Consider the following 25,653-nt stretch of genomic DNA (forward strand, 5'->3'; position numbering starts at 1 on the left):
ATATATCATTTGAGATAAAAAAATATTATTTTTGCACATTATTAAAATATACGTAATATTTATTAATGCAAAATGAATGGAATTCGCAAAATATTTTGCCTTTCTCACTAAAATAAAGCATTTTAGAATCTATATAGTGAAAGTAACATAAATAGCAAATTATAAATACGTCAGTTCACGAATCTTTGTGAATGCTAATTCATTCGTTTATAAAAGATAAAATTCCATGTGTGAGTATTATAAATGTTACTTATGCGGAAGGGAACCAGTTTTAAATTAACCGCAGGATAATCCTCCCTATTTTCAGGTCGACTTATGTATACAGCATCATTGGTCCATAATACGCAGATTTATGTTGCATTCTCATGACATTCCAACTTCTTCACTAAGAAAAAAAAAATTTTTTATAAACGGAAACATGCACATATCACGAATTCTACACACAGGAAACGAGATTCAAAGTCTGTCGACAATAAACTAATGAGACAAAAATCTCTCGTTTAAAATTATTTATTTATTAATGCTGAATAAATTATGCAATTTTTTGAAATTTTCTTTATTATTTCTTTTTTTAATATTTTTTATTAATATTTTTTTAAAAATAATTTTTTATTAATAAAAATAACTAATTTACTTTTTATTAAAAAAATTAATAAATAAATTAAAAGAAAAATAATTTTTTTTAAAAATATTTATATCTATATTTTATTATTTTTTTTATAATAAATATTACATTACATTTTGTGATAATGTTTCATAAAATAATGTTCCTGTCACCAAAATTAGTTCCTTATTTTGTACAAAGTGTCAACCTATATTTTAAAATAAAATTATGAGCTATAAATGTCTACATAAATTTGATTTTCCTCGACATTTTGACAGCACAAGGATAAAATAAACATGTTTAAAGTTTGTCACAAATATTACATTTTCATCTATAGTTTCTCAATCAATTTCAAAGGATTTGATTTAAAAAAAAAACCCTAAAACATGACAATTGAATTACAAAGCAGAAATTGTGTTGCCAACAATCAGGCGCCAATAAAAACAAATTTAAAGAATATAATCTTTTTAATTAATACAAATTTAAAGAAAAGTGTTTCTTATTTTTAAATTTAATATTCTCTTTTTTTCAACTAATATTTTCCTAATTTTGAGAGATTTATTTATAATTTTATATTTTTTTTATATTTTTAAATTTTTCCCGCTATAATATTGAGGGCGCTGCTGTTTGCAATGCGACGCTTTGTCATTTCCGCTTTCAAAGTTATTAAAAGAAAATGGCAGTTGCGCGCAGTGTTCTGTTTATATTTACGTGCTATTTATCCAAGTCGAAAAATTAATTAATTCCTTTGAAACAAACAGGGGCAATCCCTTGTTAATAACAGATGCAAGTTTGGGATAAATGGTGCACAATTCAAGTGCTAAAATTGTTTCAATTTGGTGAATATCGTGATAATAACAACGAGCTACGTCGTTTTGCGTTTCGAACTTTAGTGTCGTCATCCTAACCTATCGTTTATCACTGATTTGCATGGATTCTCGAATTTTCTTTTGAGTCAACTGTCACTTTAATGTTTGTCAACACAAATCCTTCATGATGCTATGTCGTCTCAGGAAATGAAGCAGAATTCAGGAAATGCTACAACCATGACAGACGAAGTACTGCCGGCGAGTTTAGAAAAACTCGAAATTGATCGAATCTCATTGTCTTGTACTCAGTAAGTTTTATTTTTTTTTGGGGTCCCTTTGTCATATTTTACAATTCAACTTTTTTCTATTTTACTTTTGTTTATATTAATTGCTTTGATTAACGAACAAAATGAAAAATAAAACATTCGAGGACGTTCACAGTTTTTTTTATTTTTGTTGTCGAAAAAGAAACAAACAAAAAGATATTTATATTTTACTGTGTGTAACCTTCATAAGTATCCCTTCACCTTTTGTTTCATATATGACCTTTGATGGTTTAAAAGGCCTTCAGATTGAATTTTTATAAAAATAAAAATTTCTTTATTGGGGAATTTATCGAAAAGACTGTCTAACGTTGCGAAACAATATTTGGCGATGAGTCATCATATTCAGAAATAAAATCTTTAATTTTTAGTTATTTAATATTTATTATATAGTTCCTATTATTTATTTACTTTATTTGTAGTAGTAAATTTCAAAATTACATTTATATTTTAATAATTCGTTTTATAATGTTTTCTTTGGCAGAAATATTGATTTTACACTGTTAAAATAAGAAATCTTGTATTGTACATTAATATTTAAGTTTATTTGCCGAATGGTATCCATGGAGGCTTTTTAAGGTCAAGGTGATCAAGGTTAACGACAGTTGACAGGACATTTGATTTTCTTGCAGCTTAAATTGCCATTTTTATAATATTTCTTTTCTAATTTTTATTTTGACAAACCTTTTATTATTTGCATGATAAAATTTTTTTTGAAAAGAATACATAATTTAGTTATTAAAAAAAAATTGAATTTGTGATTAATTTGACTCTTTTTTTTTGCAGCAATAACACGATGGCTAATGTAAAATCAACGAATCCATTTCGCATAACAGTGAAGGGTACGGCAACTGATAACAGTTATTTATTTCGACGGAAATCAATGCCAAATAGGCCGACACCGTCAATTGTAAGTCCACGCGGTATAAAGAGTACAACGAATTTTAAACCCTCGAAAAGTGAAAGAGTACTTGATAAACCGAAAAAAAATTATAATATCATTAGAGAGGCAATTCTCACATTAAATGGCACGAGCTCAAATAATTGTCTGAATGATAATCAAGCGAATAATTTGCTTCAAGAAACATGTAGACTCAGTATTCCAAATAGAAATTATAAAACCTTTGGTCATGGTTCAGTCACAAAGGATTTTAAAGCGCTTAAAATTACACACGATGCAAAACAATTAGTGAAAGATGACACAAGTATCCCTGAAAATTATCAAGCAAGTAGTTTTCAACGAGCTCGTAGTAATACAATGCCAAGTTTAAAACGAGGACCTGGTCCAGGTGGTGGTGGTTCAACTGGACAAACGGAAGTCCAAAATTCCGTTGGTCAATCCTCGAGTACAACAAATACATGCTCGGTTCAAGCGAGAATATCTCCCCCGCCTTGTGACGTTACCATCGATGAACTTGCCAGCTATTTCGAGGAGTTTGTTCATATTCCAAAGAAAATGTCACATATGGCAGAAATGATGTACATTTAAGCAACAATTTTTCCTTTTTTTTTTAAACGTTACGTTATTATAAATATATTTTTTTTTCTTATTCCGTAACGTATCCGTCTTGATCTATTTTTCAAAAAAAAAAAAAATATCGCGCGCGTTTATAAATCATACTGATTTGGTACCTAAATTATTTTTAATAATATAAATAAAACTAAAGAAGTCACATTTGAGATATTTTTTCCAATTTTTATTGGATTATAGAATAGTTTGATATCGAATTTCTTATACGCAAAGAAAAAATTAGAGATACAGTACCAATTTTTGGGTGAAAAAAAAAATTCTGTCATATTCGTTTAAAATAATTGTTTCAATTTCATTGTGTCTAGTGTAATAATAAAGACTTGTCTAGATTTTGTATAGTAAGAAATACTCGCTCCTGAGAATAAAGTTTCTAAGGTCAATTATCCAATTATTGCTTTTGAAACTTCATTATCTTCACTTTGTTTCTTTCAATTATCAGTTTTTAATTCTAAATAGGACAATTATATTTCAAACTTCTTTATAAATACCGAGAATTGATGTTAAAGGATTTTTTTTTAAATTCAAATTGTCAGAAAACATTTTGATAGAATTTCGAAGATTCGAAATAAAAATTGATAAATTGTACTTCTAAAAACTCTTCATTTTAATTCAAATCAATTCCTTCTTTTGGAATATCAAAATTTATTTTTATTCATTAATTATAATATGGTTTAAATATTTTTGTCCTAATTAAATATAAAAGATATGGTGTATATGACGAATATATGTATAAAAAGTGTGAATATAAGGAATGTTAAGAAATCTGTAAGGTATTTGTAGATAGTTTCTTTTTTTACAAGGTGGTTAATTCATAGATTTTAAAAAATAAAAATGGTTTTTGAGTTTTTCAATACAATGTGAAATAAATTCTACTTTTTGGAATCTACGAATTAAACCCCCGCTTAAGGATCTGAAAAAATAAACTATCACTAAACAATCGTCTGTAAAAATTTTCAAAAAAAAGTTCTATTATTCTCTAAAATTGAAAATCAAAAGTAATATCTCAATTGAAAAAAGAAATACTTCAAAACTTATAAAAAAAAATATTCAAACAATATTCGAAAAATTTTTAAAAAATGTCCAAAAATATTTCAAAGCATCATTATTGGAAATAATTTCAAAACATTAAAAAATAATTTCCATGTTCAGTAAAAATTACTGATTTTCAGAAAGAATCAGTTATTTAAATAAACAGCTCGTCGAATATTCAGTTCAGAAATATTAAAAAATATTTTCAACTATTATAAATGTTAATGTTTCAAAAACATTAAACATTAAACTTTGAAAACATGCATAATACAATTTTTTTATTTAAAATATCTGAGAATGATTGACAGATAATGCAAAATTAAATATATATATGAATATTTTAGAATAATTAAAAATATTAAAAAAAACAAAAAATATTTAAGATTATTGAAAATAATTATAAAATAATTGTAAATAATTGATAATACATTTACATCAATATTGAAAAATCTATTGTTACAAATATTTTTGATCCTACGTATATTTCCAAAAAAAATTTACTATTTCAATTAAAAAAAAACGTTTTTATTTTAAAAACACTGCAATTTTTAATTTTTTATTAAATTCTTTTAAACAAATTTTAGTTTCTATTTGAAAAAAATTAAATAAAAAATCGGGATAAAAATCAAAAAGACATTAGTGTCATACATAATATATTTATCTGTATAGGCTTAGAATAATAATAATTAATAATAATAATAATACAAAGTAATCGTTAAATTACTTAAAGATAATAAGCTTTGGTACGTAAACAATGACGACAGTATATCGATCTTGATTTGAATAAGATGTGTATATTAATTGAGGGAAAAGTCTTTTTTTTTTAAATGAAAGATCGAACTCATAAAAAATATCCCTCTATATTGTTTTTTCATGCGATGGCCTCGAGGTCTGTCGCTATATCACAGATTATTCGAAAAGTTCTCTTGCAGCAAGGCCATCAATTTGTCACACCTGTGGATCTAATTCTCTAAGTTTTTTTTTTCTTTTCATTTTATTTTTTCAAATCAAGTGTATTCATATTTTTTTCAATCTTAAGTACTGCGCTTGTAGTTTGTAGAATTTCCTAATTATTCTTAATAGCGGCAAAAGTATTTAAATACATATTGCCATTAAGATTTTCTACTCTGATTTTTAGAATTTTTTTAATTTTTTTTTGTCTTGTTAAATTCAAAATATTGATGAAAAATTACAATCGATTTACAAAAAATAGTTCGTAAAGTCTGATTTGTAGATGTGAACATTCTTTTTTTTCAAAAATCACTCTCAGGATTGATTTCAACATATAGGTGATTGTATATATAAAAATATTTAACAACATTACTTTTGTCGATTGAAACTTTTCATCGTAATTGAATTTAATATAAATCAATTATAATCATAATAAGACTGTACAACTCAGAGAAAATTATTTGTAAAAAAAAACAAAAAATCATCTTTCTTTATCCACATTTCTTTTGTGGAGGGCGATAAAAAACACTGGATATTTTTTTTTTTTTACAATATCGACGGATATGAAAAGGGATTCTTCCTTATAAAATAATCCACGTATGTACAATTTTTATAATGAGATCCTGCATTGAATGGAAGGAGGGAACTCTACAAAAATTTCAAACGTGGAATGCAACGCAAACATTTTTAAAGTATATATATAAGATTTACAAAAGTTTATACAAGTTTGATAAAAGTTTAATTTTTTTTTTCTAAAATAAAATTCTATATAAAAAAAAAAGAAATAAAATTAATGTAAGACATAATGAGAAAATTTTCGTTACAATTATGTTTTTAATAGACAAAATTGTCTCGTAAATGCAAAATAAAAATAAATAAATTTTTAACCGTCGTTTTCTGTAAACGTTTACAGAGTATTTCTTCTTTTTTTTCTTTTTAAAGAGAGCATTTTTTTCAGTCAATTTCAAGTCATGTTAACACATGGATTCAGACTTAATGATTTTCAATGTCTAATATTTTTAATTTTCATTTTTAACGAAAAATTGCTAATTGTATTAAAAATCTAAAATTGGAAATTATCTGCTTTTGTATTTTTAAATATCTTTGAATTTACCGAAAACGTTTATCAATCGCACCATTATTTTCTCATCACTGTCTTAAAATTCAGTCATTAAACAGGTTAGTATTATTTTTTTTTTTAATCCTAAAATCTACAGCAATACTAAAATCTGAATTTTAGTCGAATAACACAGCAACATTTTGGTCGGTATAAAACGCTCATAGAAAAATCGTATTGGACGTAGATGCGACTACTCTATTAATTCGGCACGCTTGCTGCGTAACTGTTTTGCCTTTTCGATAAATATTAGCGGTAATAATAATAATTATTATAATAATAATGTGCTCTACAATAATGGATCGTCACACTCGTAGAAAATCAATATCAATCTATAAACTTGTTGTATAGAGATACGATTACGAGAAACTTCGATTCGCGCTCTTCCCCCAATGTCATTATTTTTTTTCAAATCTTTAAAATTTATAAATTTTATATAAATAAAAGCTTAATTGCTTTTTATTATAAAGAAACTGAAACTTTATTGTTTCTAACTTTTTATAACAGAGATTAAAAAATATTTTTTTTCACTTGCTATAAACTTTTTCAATTTATATTTTTTTTTTCGATAAATGTATTGAGAAATATTCTCTATTGTATTTCTGGAATATTTTAAATTCACATCTCAAAATTAAATATTAAAATTGAAATGAATTAAAAAAATTTATTTCTAAAATGAATTATTTTGTTGAAAAAACATTTTTGCTAAATTAAATCTATCAAGAAAATTGTTTTTAAAATATTTACATTAAAAATCTTATGTTTTTTTTTTCAAATTTAGTCACTGAAATATTTCCAGAAATGTAGATAGAATTTGACAAGAATGTAATTTTATTTTTCACACGAGTAAAAAAGAAGTTACCCGATTCGCAAGATCCATGCCTAGTGCCTACCTAATTTAATGCTGTTATTGTATCCAGTAAAAAATGTACAATTTTCCAAGGTATTTTGTACGATTAACATCGATGACTTAAGTTAATGTTCAATTTTGTCTCTCAATCATTATCGTCAGAGAAAAAGAAAATTTATTTTTCTTTCAACATGCTCGCACTCACATACTTATCTAGTTATTAGTAACTTTTTCGACCTCATGACAAATTTATAATTTAACTCTCAACTACCCCAAAAGTTCAACTTTTCTTCTAAAATATATATTTTTCTTTTTTTTTTTTTGTTATAGTTAAGGAACAAATATCCGCATCCTGTCAATTCTTCCTCCCTTGCAACAAGTTTTGAGACTCTGAACTTTTTTTCTAGAATATAAAATAAAAACTAATTTTCAATATAATTTTTATTTATTAATCTATTTAATAAATAAACTAAAATTTCAAATTTCAAATTAGTTTTTCTATATTTTTTATTTTCCAGTAGAAAAATAGAAAGTCTCGACTAATTGTTTTGCTGATAACAATTGTTTCAAAAGAAAAATTGTTCAATAGAGACAGGAAAAGATTTAAAAGGTACTTCGTGAGGGAGGCAGTTGAGAGTTAAAGATTCGCTCTCTACTTTCGTCTAAAAAAAAAACGATATTGGCCATAATCGCTACAATCATAAATATAATATAATCTAGCGCAGGGACAAATGGCAGGATTGACGTAAAAGATACAAAAAAAAAACCAAAAAATTATACATAAATGCGTATGTATAAACAGAAAATTATAAATTACATTCAATCTACCAATATCTAGTCTTACTTCGTATACCGACTTGTCACAACGTGCTCACTCATTTTTTTTTAACACAATAAAGTTTCCCCACTTGTAGAATTCAATCAAAATTTGAAAAAATTTATCTTTGAAAATATTTCAACTTTCTAGGAACTAGAGCCTTTTAAAAATTTTTCTTTCTACTTTAAACATTATTTAGTATTGCGCCCGAAAGCATTGAAGGAACCAACGGTACGAATAGACAAGTATAGAAAAAAAAATCAAACTTCTCGAGTATATAGAATATTTAAGAATTTGAAAAAAATATTTCGGAAATAGGAGACAAGTTCCAAATTACAAAGAAAGAATAAATGAAGTACGATTGGATTTGTTTTTTTTTAATAAAAGTGCAGAAAACGCAATTCGAATTTCCAAAAAGAGTTAAGTAATGCGAGCTTTGTCTCTTTTCCTTTTAAATATACATTTATATTTATTTATATATATATATATATTTATAAATTGTAACCGTTTTCTAACCGACTAACCTGCGGTTATACAGTAACTAGTTCATTTATTTGTTCACGTTTAAGTTTCGACTCTGTCGATGCTACTCTCTAAAAGTTAAAATTTTCCTCAAAAAAAAAATATATAAAAGAAATGCACCTTTTCATTAAATTCAAAAAATTTTACTTTTGCCTCTTCTCACAGAAAATCTTGGCACCACTGATATTCGCGGAAAAATAATTTTTTTTTTTTAATTTAAAAACAAATTATTCTAAACATTTTTAAGAACATTCATCCTTATTTCCGCGACTTTCAGTCATTCCTTTTTGTCAGTCTACAGCTTTTTTTCGCACCCTCCCCGTAAGAATTTTCATAACATTCATTCCTCTTATTTTAAAAAGACGTCACAATTTTTGCTCTAATAAAAAAATATTAAAAAAAAGAAAAAACGAATGGAAAATATTTTTATATCAGAGCAAAAATGAAAAAATTTAAATAGTAAAAAGAAAATTCATGGCACGTTATTCGTTCTTCGATTACACTCTATGTCAAAAAAAAAAAAAAAAAAAAATAGAAAAAAAACTAACAAAGAGTTCTGATTTCTGGCAACAGCAATTAGTGCTATTCTTCACGCAAATGTTTAATCGACAATTTTTCCATGTCGGAGGAGTTTTATTATTCACCCCGTCTACTATTTATTATTTATAATTATTTTATCGCCATTAACAACGTTACGCGAGTTGCTTGTGTGTGTTTTCTTTTTTGCGACAATTTTTTAACAATAAATACCATAAAACTCCATGGCACAATTGACGTGCGCCGGATGAAAGTGACCATGCGGCACCATGTGACTTTGCATGTGGGCCGTGTATCAGTCTGTTGGTGGTTCGAGGTACGGAATTTCACTTGTGACATTAAACGACTCGAAATAGTGATTGAGAAATTCAAACGTGGGTCGTTTCTCCGGTGTTCCATCCCAACATTGTAACATTAATCGATAGATACTGTCCGGAAGGGGATGATTCACTGGTTTCGGCATTCGATATCCCTTGTCCACTTGTTCTATTACTTCACGACCATGCATTCCTAAAATAACAAATATATTTAAAATATTTTATTTTACATAAAATTTACAAAATTTATCTAAAAAAATTGAAAAGAAAATTGTATTTTTAAATAAATTATTAACCAGGATATGGAACTTGTCCGTAGGTAAAGAGTTCCATTAATAGAATTCCATAGGACCAGACGTCACTCTTGATACTAAATCGTCCATAAACAATAGCTTCAGGTGCTGTCCATTTCACTGGAAATCGACTTCCCTGTTTTGGACAATATTCATCGTCTTCAATAACTCTCGCGAGACCAAAATCGCAGATTTTCGCCTTATTTTTCTCACCTATTAATACATTTCTAGCGGCTAAATCTCTGTAAATATAAATTAATAATTATTAAATGCATATAAAATAATTAATACCTAAATAAAATAATAAATTGAATCGAACCTATGAATAAGTTGTTTGCTTTCGAGATGTTCCATGCCAGAAGCAACTTGTGCGGCAATATAAATGAGATCTTCGAATTGCATATATTTACCATCGCCTGTCCTTAGAAAATCTAACAAACTGCCATTGCACATATATTCCTGAACAATGTAAATTGGTTCTTCCTTTGAACAAACGGCATAAAGTGCAACGAGATGTCTATGCCTAAATTGTTTCATGATCGCAGCTTCCTGAAGAAATGCTTCAGTCGACATTGTACCAGGTCTTAATGTCTTTACAGCGACTTCTATTTTATTTCTCCATTTTCCATAATACACTTCGCCAAAGTTTCCATGACCCAACTTCCGAATCAATTGAATTTCGTTTCGGTTGATTTCCCATTTATCCCGCAACTCTGGACCCAAGTCCCACATATCGGGCTGTGGTTTTGGACACGGTTTCGAAAGAACGTGGCAAAGACCCAAGGCATTTTCTATAAAAATTAAAATAATTTTTTACCCACTTTTTTAATGAAAATAATTTTTTTTTTCAATCAAAAAAATACTTACTGCTATAAGCCATAACGAGTGCAGGTAACGTGGGGAATGTTTGATTGGTGGCAATAAAAAATCCTCCATTATCCAAAGGTTTGATTTTATAATGTTTCACATGATGACCTCTTCCTTCCTCCCAATCTTTAACTGATAAACTATAACCCCTTGGATTATGTTCGCTGGGTCTGACTAGGAAAGTACCGCGAGGGTTTTCATCAACCAAAAGTAATTTGCCAGCTTCTTTTCTCGAAACATTTTCGAAGAACCAACTGAAAATTAAATAAATATTTTAATAACTATACAAAATAGAAAACCAAAATAAAATGAAAAAAATGTTTCGTACTCTTCGCTTTCTACTGAACGTTCAACTGCAACAAAATTCCAGGGGATGAGACCCTCTTGAAGAGTCGTGAGGTGAAGAACTTTCCACCAATCGGGTTCAGAATCATCTAGCACCTCCATACGATCACCCTTGACAAAACTTACATCGGTGCTTTCTCTCGCCGTATAATTATAAAGAGCAACGACAATTTTGTTTGCTCTTTGTGAATGTGCTAAATAAACATAATTTTCTCAATTATTATTAAATAATTAAATTTTTTATTTTTATTTTAAAATAGAATAAATATTTATTTAGCTCGGAGAAAAATGTATATTTTTTTTCCTTTTCTATTTTTGATTAGAAAAAGAATTTTTCAATATATTTTGATTATATTACATTAAATGAACATATAAAAGCAATCTATTTATAGCATTAGTATTAAAAATACTAAGCAAGGACAAGCTATTCATTTTCTAAATTACTATTCTATAATTAGCAACATAATTTTTACATTTATTTTTTCTAAAGCAACTTAGTGACAATTAAACGAAACAATTAAATTAATCACATATACATTAATTAGCGATACATGAGTACAGTTAAAAATCATTTTTTTTACATATGAATAAAATAAATTTTAATTTTCAAAATTAAAAAAAAATTACTTTGACATGCTCGATAATTTTTTTTTCTTAGGGAGAGTTCTCACTTCTGTTATTTTCGTGGTTTAAAATACGAACTTTCAATTTAGTTTAATTCAGAATAAAGTTTTGTGTCTCAGAGAATTCACGCGGTACAAGTTTCTATCTTGAGAAGAGAAACTCCGCATTTTGTTTGCAACTTTTGAATTTGAAGTTTAAACAAGCGGTAATTCATTGTTCAGATCTTCCATTAAGGAAAGCCAAAATAAGTTTAATTCTTATATATATATATACTTCGCGCTATAAAGTTTATCCTCAATTTGTCGCCAGAAAATGGAGACATTTTATATTATATAAAAGAAATTTATAGAAAATCCCCCTCCCGTATATTCAGAAGTGAAATTAAAAATCATTATTTTGTTTACGGTCCTCTTTCGCGTATTGAATTTGAATGAAAAATTATAATAAAAAAAATAAAAAATGATCGCTTACGTAAATAAATTTTAAATATTGGTACAACCTCATAAATTAAATTATAAACAAACAAAATAAAAATACACACATGCAGGTACTATGACAGGCGAGCTTGATTTACGGGGTTGATGTGGAATCTGAAGCTTACAGGGTGTGGGCCTGGGGCGAATAATATCCGCCCTGGCCTGAACTCCTCTTTGATTTGGATCGGCAGTATATCGGTCCAGAGAACCTCCATTGCTGTGCTTCGAACTTAACCCAGTATCAGCTTTTTTGTATCCTAGAAAAAAATTTTCTTACAAATAAAAAAAAAAAAAAAATTCATATTAAATTAAATCTCTCCTATATTTTAACTTAAAAATAAGTAATTTAAATTATACTCATATAATCAAAAAATTACTTTTCTGGTATTAAAAAAAAAAATCATCAAAATAAGTAAACACTCGTTTTTTCTTTTGAAGTTTAAAAAAAGAAGAGTCTCTTTTAAAAGTCTGTGAATTTTATTCCGGCATCTGTCTAGTATCATTTACGAAACGCTGACTAATCTGATAAAAAAGTTTTAACTTTGAGTTAACGCGAGTGTCGAAGGTTAAAGAACCAATTGACCTCATTTTTCGCAAATCTAATTATCTAGCTTTCTGTTAAATGAAGATGTTCCAATCACATTACAAATTACTATAAATAATAGATTATATCATTGAAAATAGTACATTTGCAATACTAGAAATAAAATTAAATTTATTTCAATTATTTTTGAAAATTTTACAATTAGAAACAGAATTTGAATGTGAAAATAAAAAATTGATTAATAAAAAAAAATGGAGATAAGTTAACAAAAAATGGTGACAAGGAAAGAAAATGAAAAAAAAATAAAGCGTGAGACAAATATAATTATTAAGAAACAATATATGAAATAAAATTAGAAATTAAGAAAATGAAAAAATATTTCAGTGACAAAAAAAATTAGAAGAAGAAGCACAAAGAATTGAGAAGAGAATAAAATTCGAGAAAATTAGTTACAAACAAATTTTTGATTTATGATAAAAAAAAATATATATATATCTACCGATTGGTTGAGGCTCCTGCCGCTTACTGCAACACTTGCCCATTTTTGAATATTTATCCGATGCTGACCGATCAGAATCTAGGTCTAGACGCAAATTATGCTGGAATTTCCATCTTCCTGAAGTGTCTCCATGTTGCGTTTTTCAACAACGACGTCTGGTAGTAAATTCACAAGTTTTTGGCAAATGGCCCATTCAAGACCACCTCGTTATTCTATCCATCGTGCAACGCCTCTGCTGCTTTTTTGCACCTGCAATAAGCAAAATAAATCCAAGTTAAATTATCGTCCCTTGTTACATACAATTTCCTTTCATCTTTCTCAAATTATATATATATAAACCTGAAATTATTCAAATTACAATTTTCTAATCCAAATTGACAATTATAATAAAAATTGTAATAAAAAATTAAATTAATTTTTTTTATTATTAAAAATGAAACAAATTTTTTTTTCCCTATGATTGAGTATATAGGTATAAATGAAAATTGAAGACAGGATGTTTTTGACGTTCGCTAAAGTACTCTTTATCACTGAACCGCAGAGAATATAAACGGGCAAAAACGACTGGCAAGCGATTACGTGCAAGAAACGCATCATTGAAAGCGACGTTATTCTACGAAACGCTTTGGTCGACGCACTTGCGATGTCGAGGCTTTTATATGAAGTGCATCAACATATTCAAGACGAAACTTTTCTTCGCCTCTTTTTTTTTTTTAACCCCACAGCACTTTCTTTTATTCGACAAGTTCTTTATTTTATTTTATTTTTTCTTCAAGTACATATGGTTTTTGACTCCGAAAAGAGAGTACTACTTGACTTATTAAACACGAACAAGAACGATGAGGAGAACTAAAAAGAGAGGATTAAATTTTTCTTGAATCGCTTTTAATTTGAAGTCTTATTTTTTCATCTTACTTTCAATCTTTATTTCATTTTTGATTTATACACCCAAAGAAATGTTTTATTTCAATCAAATATAATATATATTTGTATCACAGCCAACTAGCCTATTTATTTGCCGTAAATAAAATTTTTTATTTAAATCAAATAAATATTTATTAGGCTCTGAGACATTTCTCTGGGTGTATTTTTATTTTTTTTTCATATATTTCCTTACGAAATTTGAATTTTCTAAAGGAAGTTATAACATATATAGAGAAAAAATATTTTTCTCAGAGCCAAATAAATATTTGTTTCAAGTAAATATAAATAAATAAATATTATATACAATTTTTCATATATGAAATTTAACAATAATAATAATTAAAATCAAATTAATTGGAAATTGAATAAAAAGTTTTAGATGCATTTTTTCTTTAATACCCCGGATTTTTCTTTATCCACGGATTTGAGAACGAATGGATTGAATTGAGAAAAATAACAAGATTTCAGTGAGAATAAATCTAAAAAGATCCGGAGAAAAAACACTTATTGATATTTCTTTCTTTAGAATGCCAAGGATAAAAAAAAGAGGAAATTTTAAACCTTTTTTCTAGAAATGTGAAAAAATATAAATTACAACAAAAAAAACTTTGAAATTATTTCTTTAAATTCCCATTTTAAAAATTCAATAAATAAAAATTTTTGTTGATTCAAATTTCTATATTTGGAGCAAATAAAATTTCTATTTAGAGAAAATAAAATTTTTATTTGAAAGCAAATAAATATTTATTTAACTCCTGTGTGACAAATATTTATACGTACGTTGTATATCTTTAAAAACAAAAAAAAAATTATTCAACAGAGTCGTTTAAAAATTATTCAAAAGGAAAAGAAAAATTTTATTTAAAAAAATTAAATATTCAAATAATTTTTTTTTGTGAACACATTTAATTGCGAGAAAAATTTATTTTCTCGATTTACAAAATTTTGGGGAAAATCAAATTTTTTTTATTCATAGTATACAATATCCAGGGACACGAAATGATAAAAGGATACATTGTGTGTTCACTTAACTTGAAGAATTCGTCATCTATTTCCGATATATCGGAAAATGTCACACGATGAGTTTTAACCCAAAGGTACTCCTAAATGTCTTTCCATATATCGAACATGGAGACTTTTTTGTATTTTGTAAAAAAAAATCTCCGTTTTTTTTTTTTGAGAAAATCGGCTTCATTAAAAAATTTCCAATTATTTGAAATCGTTTGAGAAAGTTTCAAATTAAAAATACAAACGAATTTAAAAAAAGTTGCACTTTTCGGAAAGTGAACAATTATTAAAAAAAAAAAAAAGTGGAGTAAAATTAATTTCCATAAAAAAAGAAATTTAAATTTTCAATATTTTTCAGCATCAAAATAAATTTATAATAAAGTAATTTTCATATTTTGAGAAGATTTGCGCGTCCCTGGAATACGATATAATATTCGAAACTATACCCTAAAAAGAGTATCTTCTATCGACGAGGGGATTAAATAATATGAAAGGGAAGAAGCTCCAAAGGCGGTAGTCATACTAAATATCATTCAACTCTCGTAGTTTGAAACAAAATTTTCATAAATACAATCATAAAAGAAATTTATTTAAAAGCTCAAATAAATTTTTTGTTAAATTTTATATTGTTTCAAAAATTTTGTCAACAAAAAAGACAAATTATTAAAATATCCAAAAATTGTAAAAAAAAGTAAAAAAGAAAATTATTAACATAAAATATCGAAAAAAGTAAAACATTAGTTGATTAAAAACAAAATGTTTATTTCAAAATAAAAAGTTGTTTAAAATGAACAATAAAACAGAAAAAAAGTTTTTTAAAAAAAAGAACAAAAAATTTTTGGTGAATATTCAGTTTGAAAGAAATAAAAACATTTTTTTAAATGAAAAATTCTTTTGTAATAGTAAAAAAAAGTGATTGACATAAAGTTGTTGTTGTTTTTTTTAAATTGTAAAGTTTTTATGGTTTTATCTTCACGCCTGGTGTGTGTTCATAGAAAGGAAGTAAAAAAAGAAGAAAAAAAATGGAAAGTGAGAGAGGGAAGAAATTCCCTTTTGACAAGTAAAGGTTCGAAACAAAAGTATTATTCGTGGAATAAAAGCTCCATCAGATAGCGCCCGTATGGTACCCACCATGGATATCGACCAACGAGTCACTATATATACTTTTCTCTCTCTTTAATTCGCTTGTATTCACCCACGCACATTTACGCTCACAAATATATAAACGACAATGAACGCACTACTGTCGTTTCATGGGGTTTTAGCTTTTAGGGTTGCTTGTTGAAATCCATATCTGTCCTACTTGCGATATACACATAGCCAAAACCCTATAATTCTCTTTTCACCTTGCAATTTATGTTTTACTAACGATTCAATTAAAAATCTATATGCGTTCACGGTGATTATTTAATGCTCCGCTATTTTTTCATCACTTGCAAATTTTAAAGTCTTCATTTAGGTTATAAGAGAGACAATTTCAAAATTCAATTTTTTTTCCACTTTTTCTTTTTAATTCATTAATCCAATAATTCCAAATTTTTTCTATATTTTTAATTTCATTAATTAAAATAATTTCTTTCTATTTTTTTGCCAAACAAAAATTCGGTAGCTAAAACTTTTTTTTTCTATAGAGAAATGTAACTTAAAAAAAAAATTCTCGCAATAAACTATAGAATGTTTATTTTTTTATTTTTACGAACGAAACCAGAAAATCGAATAAAATAAAGCGATGAGATTAGTATAGGATGTTTGATAGAGGAAAATAAAAAAGAAATCTAGAAAATAAAATAGTTTAGAGTTACGGTTTTTTTTTCACGTATATAAAAACCAAAGTGACGCGAGGAAGATTAATTCTTTCCTCTCTCTCTATTTCTCTCTAAAATTCCCTGACATAGAAACTTTTTAACTGAAACTGACTTTTAACCTCATCTCTTTCCTGTGCCAATGATTCTTTCTCTTCAAAAACAAAAAAAAAATCCCATTCATTTGTCATAAAAAAAATTTTTGCAAAAAAAAAAAATCATTTTTGAAAAAATATTTTAATTACTATAATTGGAAGAAAATAAATAATAGGTCTAACACGTTTTGTTAAAAGATAAGTATAACATTTCGATTTAAAGGCGAAACGGCATCCTTTCAGGGATAAAGAAATATTGGACTCGTTGCAAATTACGTTTCTAGCTTGGTCCCCAGCTTTCGGAGAGTTTTAAGGGCGCCTTTAGATTCTAGGGACGATGTTCAACGGACGACTTTCCTTTGCAACCCCTAATTTTCGACTACGTTGGGGGTATACTATCTCCGGATACGAATATATATATATAGGAAAATCGACCCCACTTCGAAATGGAGAGAGGGTCGTCGCTTTTACTCTCCGTCGTTTCTATATACGACTCCCGTCAACTTTTGCGGATACAAAGAGAGACTTCCAGAATAGTTTTTCTTTCTCTCTAATTTTATTGAAAAACTAAATAACTAGAAACCAGAAAATTAAAAAAAAAATCTAATTTTATTTTCTCAATTTCAATTATTTAATTAAAATATTTTTTAAAATATTTTTCTTTAAATATTTTTTTTACTAAGATATATTGTCAAACAATTTAATATTGTTTTAATATAATAATAATATTTATATTCGACATTTTATTTGATTGTTATTATCAAAACAGACTATTTATATAGTTAGCAATTAAGATATTAAAATGACAAAATTCTCATATATATATATAAGTAATCTGCAAATGTATAATATGAAAGCAAATAATATGGTGCATATGTCAATTTAGCCATTTCGCGATACACAGTTGCATTGATTGTCATAGCTGTTGCGGATATTTGATGCGACCACAGCAACTAATTAATGTTCGCAACAACCATTGTAAATCATGATAAATGTGCAAAGAGAAAGAGAGATAGAAACTCTCGTCAAATTTCACATCAAGTTTATTTCAAACATTTCATAATTGTCAACTAATTAAATGCTAAAAAATTCAACGAGTTAGTTATAACTGCGAGTGTAATTTATATTTTTTTTTAAATTATAATATATTGTAAGCTTAAAAATAATTTTCATGATTTTTATGCCTCGAATTTTTAACAAAAGAAAAATTTACAATTAAAATGAATAATTAAAAGAAAATTACTTAACGTTTAATGTTCTTTTATTTAAATATATAATTGATAATTTATAATGAAAAACTGAGAAATAATTTTGTAATAACTTTACATGCACATTATTGAAATGTCTGGTGTCTGATAATTTAACAAACAAACAAAAAAAAAAAAACGATCATTTATCAATGGAAGTACATAAATCTGAAATCCTGACAATAATAATTATGCAAGCGGTTTTGCTCGCGTGACTCGTTTATAACTTGTACAAGATGACATAATATGGCTCGTTAGTGAGTTTCTTCTAGTTCCATATAGACGTGCTTGTAATTTATGTAATAAAATAAAAAAGGAAAAAAAAAATTAAGATGTCTTCAGACAGAATATAATGTCGAATAAATCAATGCTGAATGTTAATGTAATAATGCCGAGTGTAAAGTGGATCTCGATCACTTACAAGAGAATGTAGTGACAAATTGAGATCATAGACTTCATAAACTAGAAACCCACTTCTATTATTTTATTTTATTTATAATCGATTATCAAATATTTATTTGGACCAAATAATTTCTTGTATTTAAAATAAATAATTTGATAATAGTGAAGTAACCGATAAAATTATCATCTCGAAAAAAGGAGGATAAAAAATAAATGAGGATGAAAGTAGAAAAAAATGACGTTAATAAAATTTGAAAAAAAAGTGAAATATATTAGAGAAAGTCTGAAATGAAATATTGATTTTCAAACACTTGTACATCTGCTAAGCTAAAGATTAAAGATTATATCCTTTGACCACAATCTTCTTTTGTGTAGCATACTCGAACTGGCACCCTTATACACACGTCAAACCAAGGCCCATATATTTCTATATAAGGGTCATAAGGTTTCTGAATGACGTCAGGTACAAAAAATTCTCCCAACTAAAAAGAGAAGTGGGTTCAAAGATCTCATCTGAAACTTATAAAACGATCGAAACTCAATTCGTCCTACTCAATATAAAAATGTTCATCAAAATGATCCATTGACGTTTTCACGGTTGTCACGTGAGTCTGCGAGATTTATTCAAAATACTATATTTATGTCTCTCTCTCTCTAACTTTCATTGTGACGAACCGAGAAAAAGTCATTTCACGCCTCGTTCACGAAAGAAAGATTTCCGGTTTAATGTTGAACCAAATAGACAAACCGTGCTATATTTACAGCTATACAACAAGTAACAAAAACAGTAACTGCACGCTGTCACACCGATAACGGAACAAACCGTGCGTAAGAATTTCCCCCTGGGAAATTCACCAGAAGTTACTTCCGAGCCCGTTCAGATCATCGAATACGGATTAAATTAGGTCGAGTCTATATTTCATTTTCATCAAAAAATATGTCAAATAATTTGCAATACGAAATATTAAGCTTGAAATTTTGATAAAATTTAACGTACCATCAAAAAATTAAAATTTGAAGAACCCGAACAACAAGAAGTTTTAAAATTTTCACTAAAGTTAACCAATACATAAATATTTTCTAAAAATTTCATAAGATTTAAAAAAAATCGACTAACTAACATCGTCATTTTTCTTCCCTTTTGATTTAAATTTTTTTCTAAAATTGAAATTTTATCGGAATTTACAATTTTTGAGTTCAAATTTTTTTCCTTAATTTGGAATAATTTAGAATCAGAAAATTGTTAACCAATACATAAATATTTTCCGAGATTTTCTAAAAAATTTCATAAGATTTTAAAAAAATCGACTAACTTGAAGAATATGTGAATATTCTTAAGTGATCTGTGATATAAAATTTTGTTTTCCTGAAATTTTGTTTGAATTAGTTTATTGGGCTTTTCAGCCCGGGGTTATTTTAGGAACTATAATTCACAGTTCCTAAAATTTTTAAACATTTCGCGAAATTTTTCACGACTTTTTATTCTTTCCTGCATTTCCACTTCTTTAAGTTGCTTTTTTCTAAGCAAGTATTCTTCATATTGTTCTCGCCAATATTTCTCATCCATCTTTCTACAGAATTCTCTTTCTATCTCGTCAGAATTCATCTCGTTATTTCTCTCCATTTTCTTTAAGTACAAAGAATATTTATGAAAGAATAAGATTGAATTCTTTAAAAATTGGATAGTTTCCTTCATTTGCATATCCTGCTTTTATATCCTGAAATTCGAAGCTCGTTTACGAGAGAGGTTGACCGCAGGACATCTGGTGGCAGAACTTGCAATTAATTTTTTCCCATTAGCCCTTTTTTCCTGTCATTTTTAAATTATTGATGGTAATTTTGTGTCTTTAATTTAAGGAATTATTGTGATTTTGTTGTTAAATATTTTATATTGAAAATTAATTTGTAATTCGTAGTTCCTAATCCAGTAAAAAAATTCCGTAAACAGCTAACATTAATATAACGAATATTAATTTAAGATTATGTAACACTTAATCATTATTTTGAATATTTAAAAAATGAATATTAGACACAAGGGGAAATTATACAAAAATTTAGACTTGAATTAAAAATTATTTATACTTTTCTCATTTATAAAATGATGACCTAAAAATATTCAAGGATACAATATGATTTTATGAAGCTGGTAGTAATTTTTCTAAATTGATTTTCAAAACAGTTTTAAATATGACAGCTTTAAATTTAACGCTTCTTAAATTATAAATTCATTTCTAATGTCTAAAAATTTGAATTACAAATGTGAAAAGAAAAACGGTGAAACTCAAAATTTTTCTTTGTAAAATAAAACTTTTTATAAATGTATTTTCAATTCTGAATTTTTTTTATCAAATTAATATAATTTTATATAAAAACAAAATCTCTGATAATTTTCGTCAAATTAATACACAAAATAAAATAATTAAACAAATTTGCAATAAATATAAAAAAAAATAATTAAAAATTCCACATAATTAAATATGTTTTGTTATTCACGTTTTTTTTTTGTTTTTGTCACGTTATTCACACACTTTCCAGAAAGTCAAGTGCGACAATTTTTTTTTTTTTTTGCGAGAAAAGAAATGTACAGAAAGTAAATTTTCAATTACGTCGAGACACTGTAATTATGAACTCTTTTTACAAGCAGCATTTATTTTCTATATAGTGATTCTTTTTCGCGCAATTAATATGAAAATCGACAAGAAGTATACTTTCAAAGCGGAAATATTATATGTACATACAAGAAGAGAGCTATAGAAAAATCCATATAAATGAAATTGAAAAGTAGAAAAAGAATAATAAAAAATATAATTTGAGATGTGAGTCAGTTGTTTGCGACATGTGTGTATATATCATAACACAAGGGTGTAATTAAAGAACAATCAAAAGCTGGATAATTAAATTTTTTTTCCTGTCTTGTCGAAACTGTCAAACCTAATTGCAGTGAATGGATTCGTTTTCAATATATAGTTATAATTTCAACTTTCTTCAAATAAAATCTATAATCAATATAATACACTAAATCTCCGATATTATCACTTTTTACACAATTTTTCATATGGAATAAAAACATTTCTATTTAAAATATTCTTTTAAATGCCGAATGTTGATAATTAAAAATTTTAATTCAAATAATCGGATACTTTACTATTATCAAATAAATATTTATTTGTATCAAATAATTATTGAATATATTTGTTTCAAATACCAAAAATTCGAATACAATTTATTTAATTTAAATAAAAATTATTTGGCTCAAGTAAATAATAGTTAACCGATTAATTTGAATCAAATAAATTTTTTTTCAGTGTATTTAATTTGTAATTTTTTGAATTGTTTTCTTTCAAAATTTTAAATAATTATCAAACTGAATATAACTTTATATAATTTAAATACAAAAGAAACTGTGAAACTCAAGGAAACATTAAATTAGACAAAAATTAAGGATCTACGCTTCGTTTGAATTACAATTTGGGAGAAAATTATATTTTATGAAATAATAAATTTGAAAGGTCGTCGGTAAAACCGCTTTTTATTATACTCCTTTTATTTTTTAAAAACATAATAATTTTTTCAAATTATAACTTAGAGCAAAATGTATAAATTCTTAATTTTTTTTTATTTAAATTTATGAATTGAATTACACAAAAAATTAAGTAATTTTTTGTTTCTTTCGTGTATTTTTTTTTTTTTTTTGAAAAATTTTTGTTTGGTGCAGTGAATGGCATATAGAAAGTTTAGTGATTAAGCTATAGGTGAATTTAATACCATAATATCGAGAAAGGGACTATAAATAGGGTTGAAAAGCAAAGAGCCTTCATCGATTGCGAGGTCGTATATAGGGGATGATTCTCACAGGAGAATTCGCGCTGTGAATCAGTCTATGAACGAGGACGTAATGCAAATTACTTGAATAAATTTAATTATGATGCCCCAGGGAAGACGGAGTATCTAATTATGTTCACATTCAAGGTAATGGTGTGTGAACTAAAAAACTGTCTGAAAAAAAATTGAAAAAAAACAAGTCAAAAAGTCTTTATACATTTGAAATGAAACTTTTATACAAGCAAATTAAAATTGTAAATAAAGTATTTACACCCAGAGAGAAATGATATATTTGTCTCAGAGGCAAATAAATAATAATTTGTTGCAAATAAATTTTTATTTGATTTAAATAAAAATTTTATTTATGACAAAAAAAAAATTTTTATTTACGCCAAATAAATGGGATAGTTGGCTCTGAGACAAATATACGTTTTTATTTAACTCAAATATATTATATTTAGTTTTGGGTATTTTTAATGGTGTTTTTTTTAAGACAAATAAAAATATATTTGTCTCAGAACAGAATAATTTGGTTTTAAATAAAAAAAATTTATTTAGCACAAATAAATTATATTTAGTACAAATAAAATTTTTATTTATCTCAAATAAAAATTAATTTGAAAAAAAAATATTTATTTCTCTTTGAAACAAATATAACATTTCTCTGGATGTAAAATTTTTATAATATGCCCTTTAATTATTTAATAAACATTAAAATTGGTTCAGTGTTATATTGATGATTTAAAATAAAATTCTAATCGTGACCTATATTACCAATACACGTCTATATATTAGCGTTTATCACAAGTATTCATGAATAATTTAAACTTTAATTAACACTTTATAACTATATAAAATCAATAACCATTATTTTTAGAAATCCCTGAAAATTATGCGAAAACCCCTTGATAATTTAATTTCATTAATTTAATTATAAATTATGTTTTTCTATATAAAAATAAGTGTTAAAATTAATAGCAAAATTTTCTTATATTTTTAACAAGATTTTTTTTTTCAAAATTCTCAAATTTACAAATTTTTTTTATAATTCTTTTTTTAATTTGATTTGAAATTAAATTTATTTTTCTGGCAACCTTGCAAGTTTTTTTCTGTATAAAAAAATCATGTAGATTCAAAAATTCAGTAAAAATATTAGAAAGAAATATAGAAACTACAAAATTAAAAAAAAGTAAAAAATTTGTCAAAATTCATCTCTAAAATTTCGAATATTTTTAAAAAAACTTGTCACTTCAATTCGGATGAAAAATTTATATTCGAAAAATAAAATTCCAGCACACTTCCCCCAAATAAGAATAGAATTTAAACAACCGGAAATTATGCAACTTCCTACAATATTTGGTTCTTGACGCGGAATACGAAGTGAAGTGCGGGTTAAATATCAAATATTTTAGGTAAAAATAGTATACAGAAAAAGGAAAATCGCAATTTTATGATACATTTCTTTTTTTGAGTAAAAGTCGGAATTATATCAAAAATGTAAATGGAGAAAATTTTTTTGAAAAAGAATCAAAGTGGCTTTTTCAATATTTTATAAAAAGTAATTTAGGAATAACAGTAAATATACCTGTGGCTTGCCACGGCTCGACATAACGAAGGCACATATGACTAAGCCAAGGAACATCCACGTGAGTCACATGGTCCATAGTGAGTTATATGCTCTTCCCTTTTGGATTTGAACTTCTCAAGGCGAAGAATAGACATCATTAAAAAGACAGATACGGGGTCGAGACTTTCAACCTCAAGAATTCACTGATCTATCGACATTTATATCTATACATATATATAAAAAAAAGCTTCGAAACCCGGAAAACTGAAGACTGATTTTCGCCAACCACTCGTCGAATTCTTCACATCTGCTTTTCAGGCGCATTGACCTTAATTCACTTTAAGCTCGAGAGTCTCTACTTTTCTATAAGTATTATTTCCACATCAAAATACTTCCGCGATTTTCCGAAAAAAAAAATTCTCTATATTTACACGTCAGCTGTTTCTTTCAATCATTTTTTAGAGCATAAATAATCGTATAAAGATCGAGGATTTTCTAATGAGCACAAACTTCTCATATTTTTTTTAGTTCAGTGCCTCGTGTGTGATATATAAGCTTAGTTTTAAAAAACACGAGACTTCACACTCAAGTGTCATTATCAAATATTAATTTTCAAATTTTAATCACTAAGACATTTTTAAAAAATTATTTTCATTGCTGTATAATTAATAATTAAATTATTGTTTGAAATGGAAAATTACAAAATTACCACACTGAAAAAAAATTTATTTCATCCAAATAATTTGTAACTTAACTATTATCAAATAAATATTTATAATTATTATTTGAATTAAAGACACAAAATTACCATCAATAATTTCTAAATGACAGGAAAAAAGAGCTTATAACTGTTTTGAAAACCAATTTAGAAAAATTACTACCAGCTTCATAAAATCATATTGTATCCTTTAATATTTTTAGGTCATCATTTTATAAATGAGAAAAGTATAAATAATTTTTAATTCAAGTCTAAATTTGTGTATAATTTCCCCTTGTGTCTAATATTCATTTTTTAAATATTCAAAATAATGATTAAGTGTTACATAATCTTAAATTAATATTCGTTATATTAATGTTAGCTGTTTACGGAATTTTTTTACTGGATTACGAACTACGAATAACAAATTAATTTTCAATATAAAATATTTAACAACAAAATCCCAATAATTTCTTAAATTAAAGACACAAAATTACCATCAATAATTTCTAAATGACAGGAAAAAAAGGGCTAATGGGAAAAAATTAATTGCAAGTTCTGCCACCAGATGTCCTGCGGTCAACCTCTCTCGTAAACGAGCTTCGAATTTCAGGATATAAAAGCAGGATATGCAAATGAAGGAAACTATTCAATTTTTAAAGAATTCAATCTTATTCTTTCATAAATATTCTTTGTACTTAAAGAAAATGGAGAGAAATAACGAGATGAATTCTGACGAGATAGAAAGAGAATTCTGTAGAAAGATGGATGAGAAATATTGGCGAGAACAATATGAAGAATACTTGCTTAGAAAAAAGCAACTTAAAGAATTGGAAATGCAGGAAAGAATAAAAAGTCGTGAAAAATTTCGCGAAATGTTTAAAAATTTTAGGAACTGTGAATTATAGTTCCTAAAATAACCCCGGGCTGCAAAGCCCAATAAACTAATTCAAACAAAATTTCAGGAAAACAAAATTTTATAACACAGATCACATATATATGATCTTTAAGAATATTTACATATTCTTCAAGTT

The 25,653-nt window shown here is 26.4% G+C and overlaps 2 protein-coding genes across 9 annotated transcripts in view; one reads left to right on the plus strand and one right to left on the minus strand.

Moving 5' to 3' along the window:
- The first annotated feature begins 1,266 nt into the window (after positions 1 to 1,266).
- LOC127283519 (uncharacterized) lies at positions 1,267 to 3,655 on the plus strand. The gene is made up of 2 exons (XM_051308471.1): positions 1,267 to 1,721; positions 2,523 to 3,655. Exons 1-2 carry the CDS (start codon positions 1,606 to 1,608, stop codon positions 3,223 to 3,225), a joined length of 819 nt encoding a protein of 272 aa, XP_051164428.1. The 5' UTR covers positions 1,267 to 1,605; the 3' UTR covers positions 3,226 to 3,655.
- A 1,277-nt stretch (positions 3,656 to 4,932) lies between these two features.
- LOC127283518 (tyrosine-protein kinase Src64B) overlaps positions 4,933 to 25,653 on the minus strand; it is a 45,419-nt gene continuing 24,698 nt past the window's right edge. For 4 of the 8 annotated variants that reach the window (XM_051308463.1, XM_051308466.1, XM_051308462.1 and 1 more), the window contains 7 exons: positions 13,056 to 13,304; positions 12,078 to 12,284; positions 10,896 to 11,106; positions 10,568 to 10,821; positions 10,020 to 10,491; positions 9,704 to 9,942; positions 4,933 to 9,600 (listed from right to left, as the gene is read on the minus strand). In XM_051308463.1, the coding sequence (XP_051164420.1) occupies positions 9,386 to 9,600; positions 9,704 to 9,942; positions 10,020 to 10,491; positions 10,568 to 10,821; positions 10,896 to 11,106; positions 12,078 to 12,284; positions 13,056 to 13,098 (1,641 nt within the window). In that variant the 5' untranslated portion in view covers positions 13,099 to 13,304 and the 3' untranslated portion in view covers positions 4,933 to 9,385. The remainder of the gene's footprint in view (positions 9,601 to 9,703; positions 9,943 to 10,019; positions 10,492 to 10,567; positions 10,822 to 10,895; positions 11,107 to 12,077; positions 12,285 to 13,055; positions 13,305 to 25,653) is intronic. The other 4 variants (XM_051308468.1, XM_051308469.1, XM_051308467.1 and 1 more) reach the window with 4 other exon arrangements.

Source organism: Leptopilina boulardi, unplaced genomic scaffold (genome assembly GCF_019393585.1).
Source record: "Leptopilina boulardi isolate dan_hultmark-lab unplaced genomic scaffold, ZJU_Lbou_2.1 LbouV2_31, whole genome shotgun sequence".
Classification (NCBI taxonomy): Eukaryota; Metazoa; Arthropoda; class Insecta; order Hymenoptera; family Figitidae; genus Leptopilina; species Leptopilina boulardi.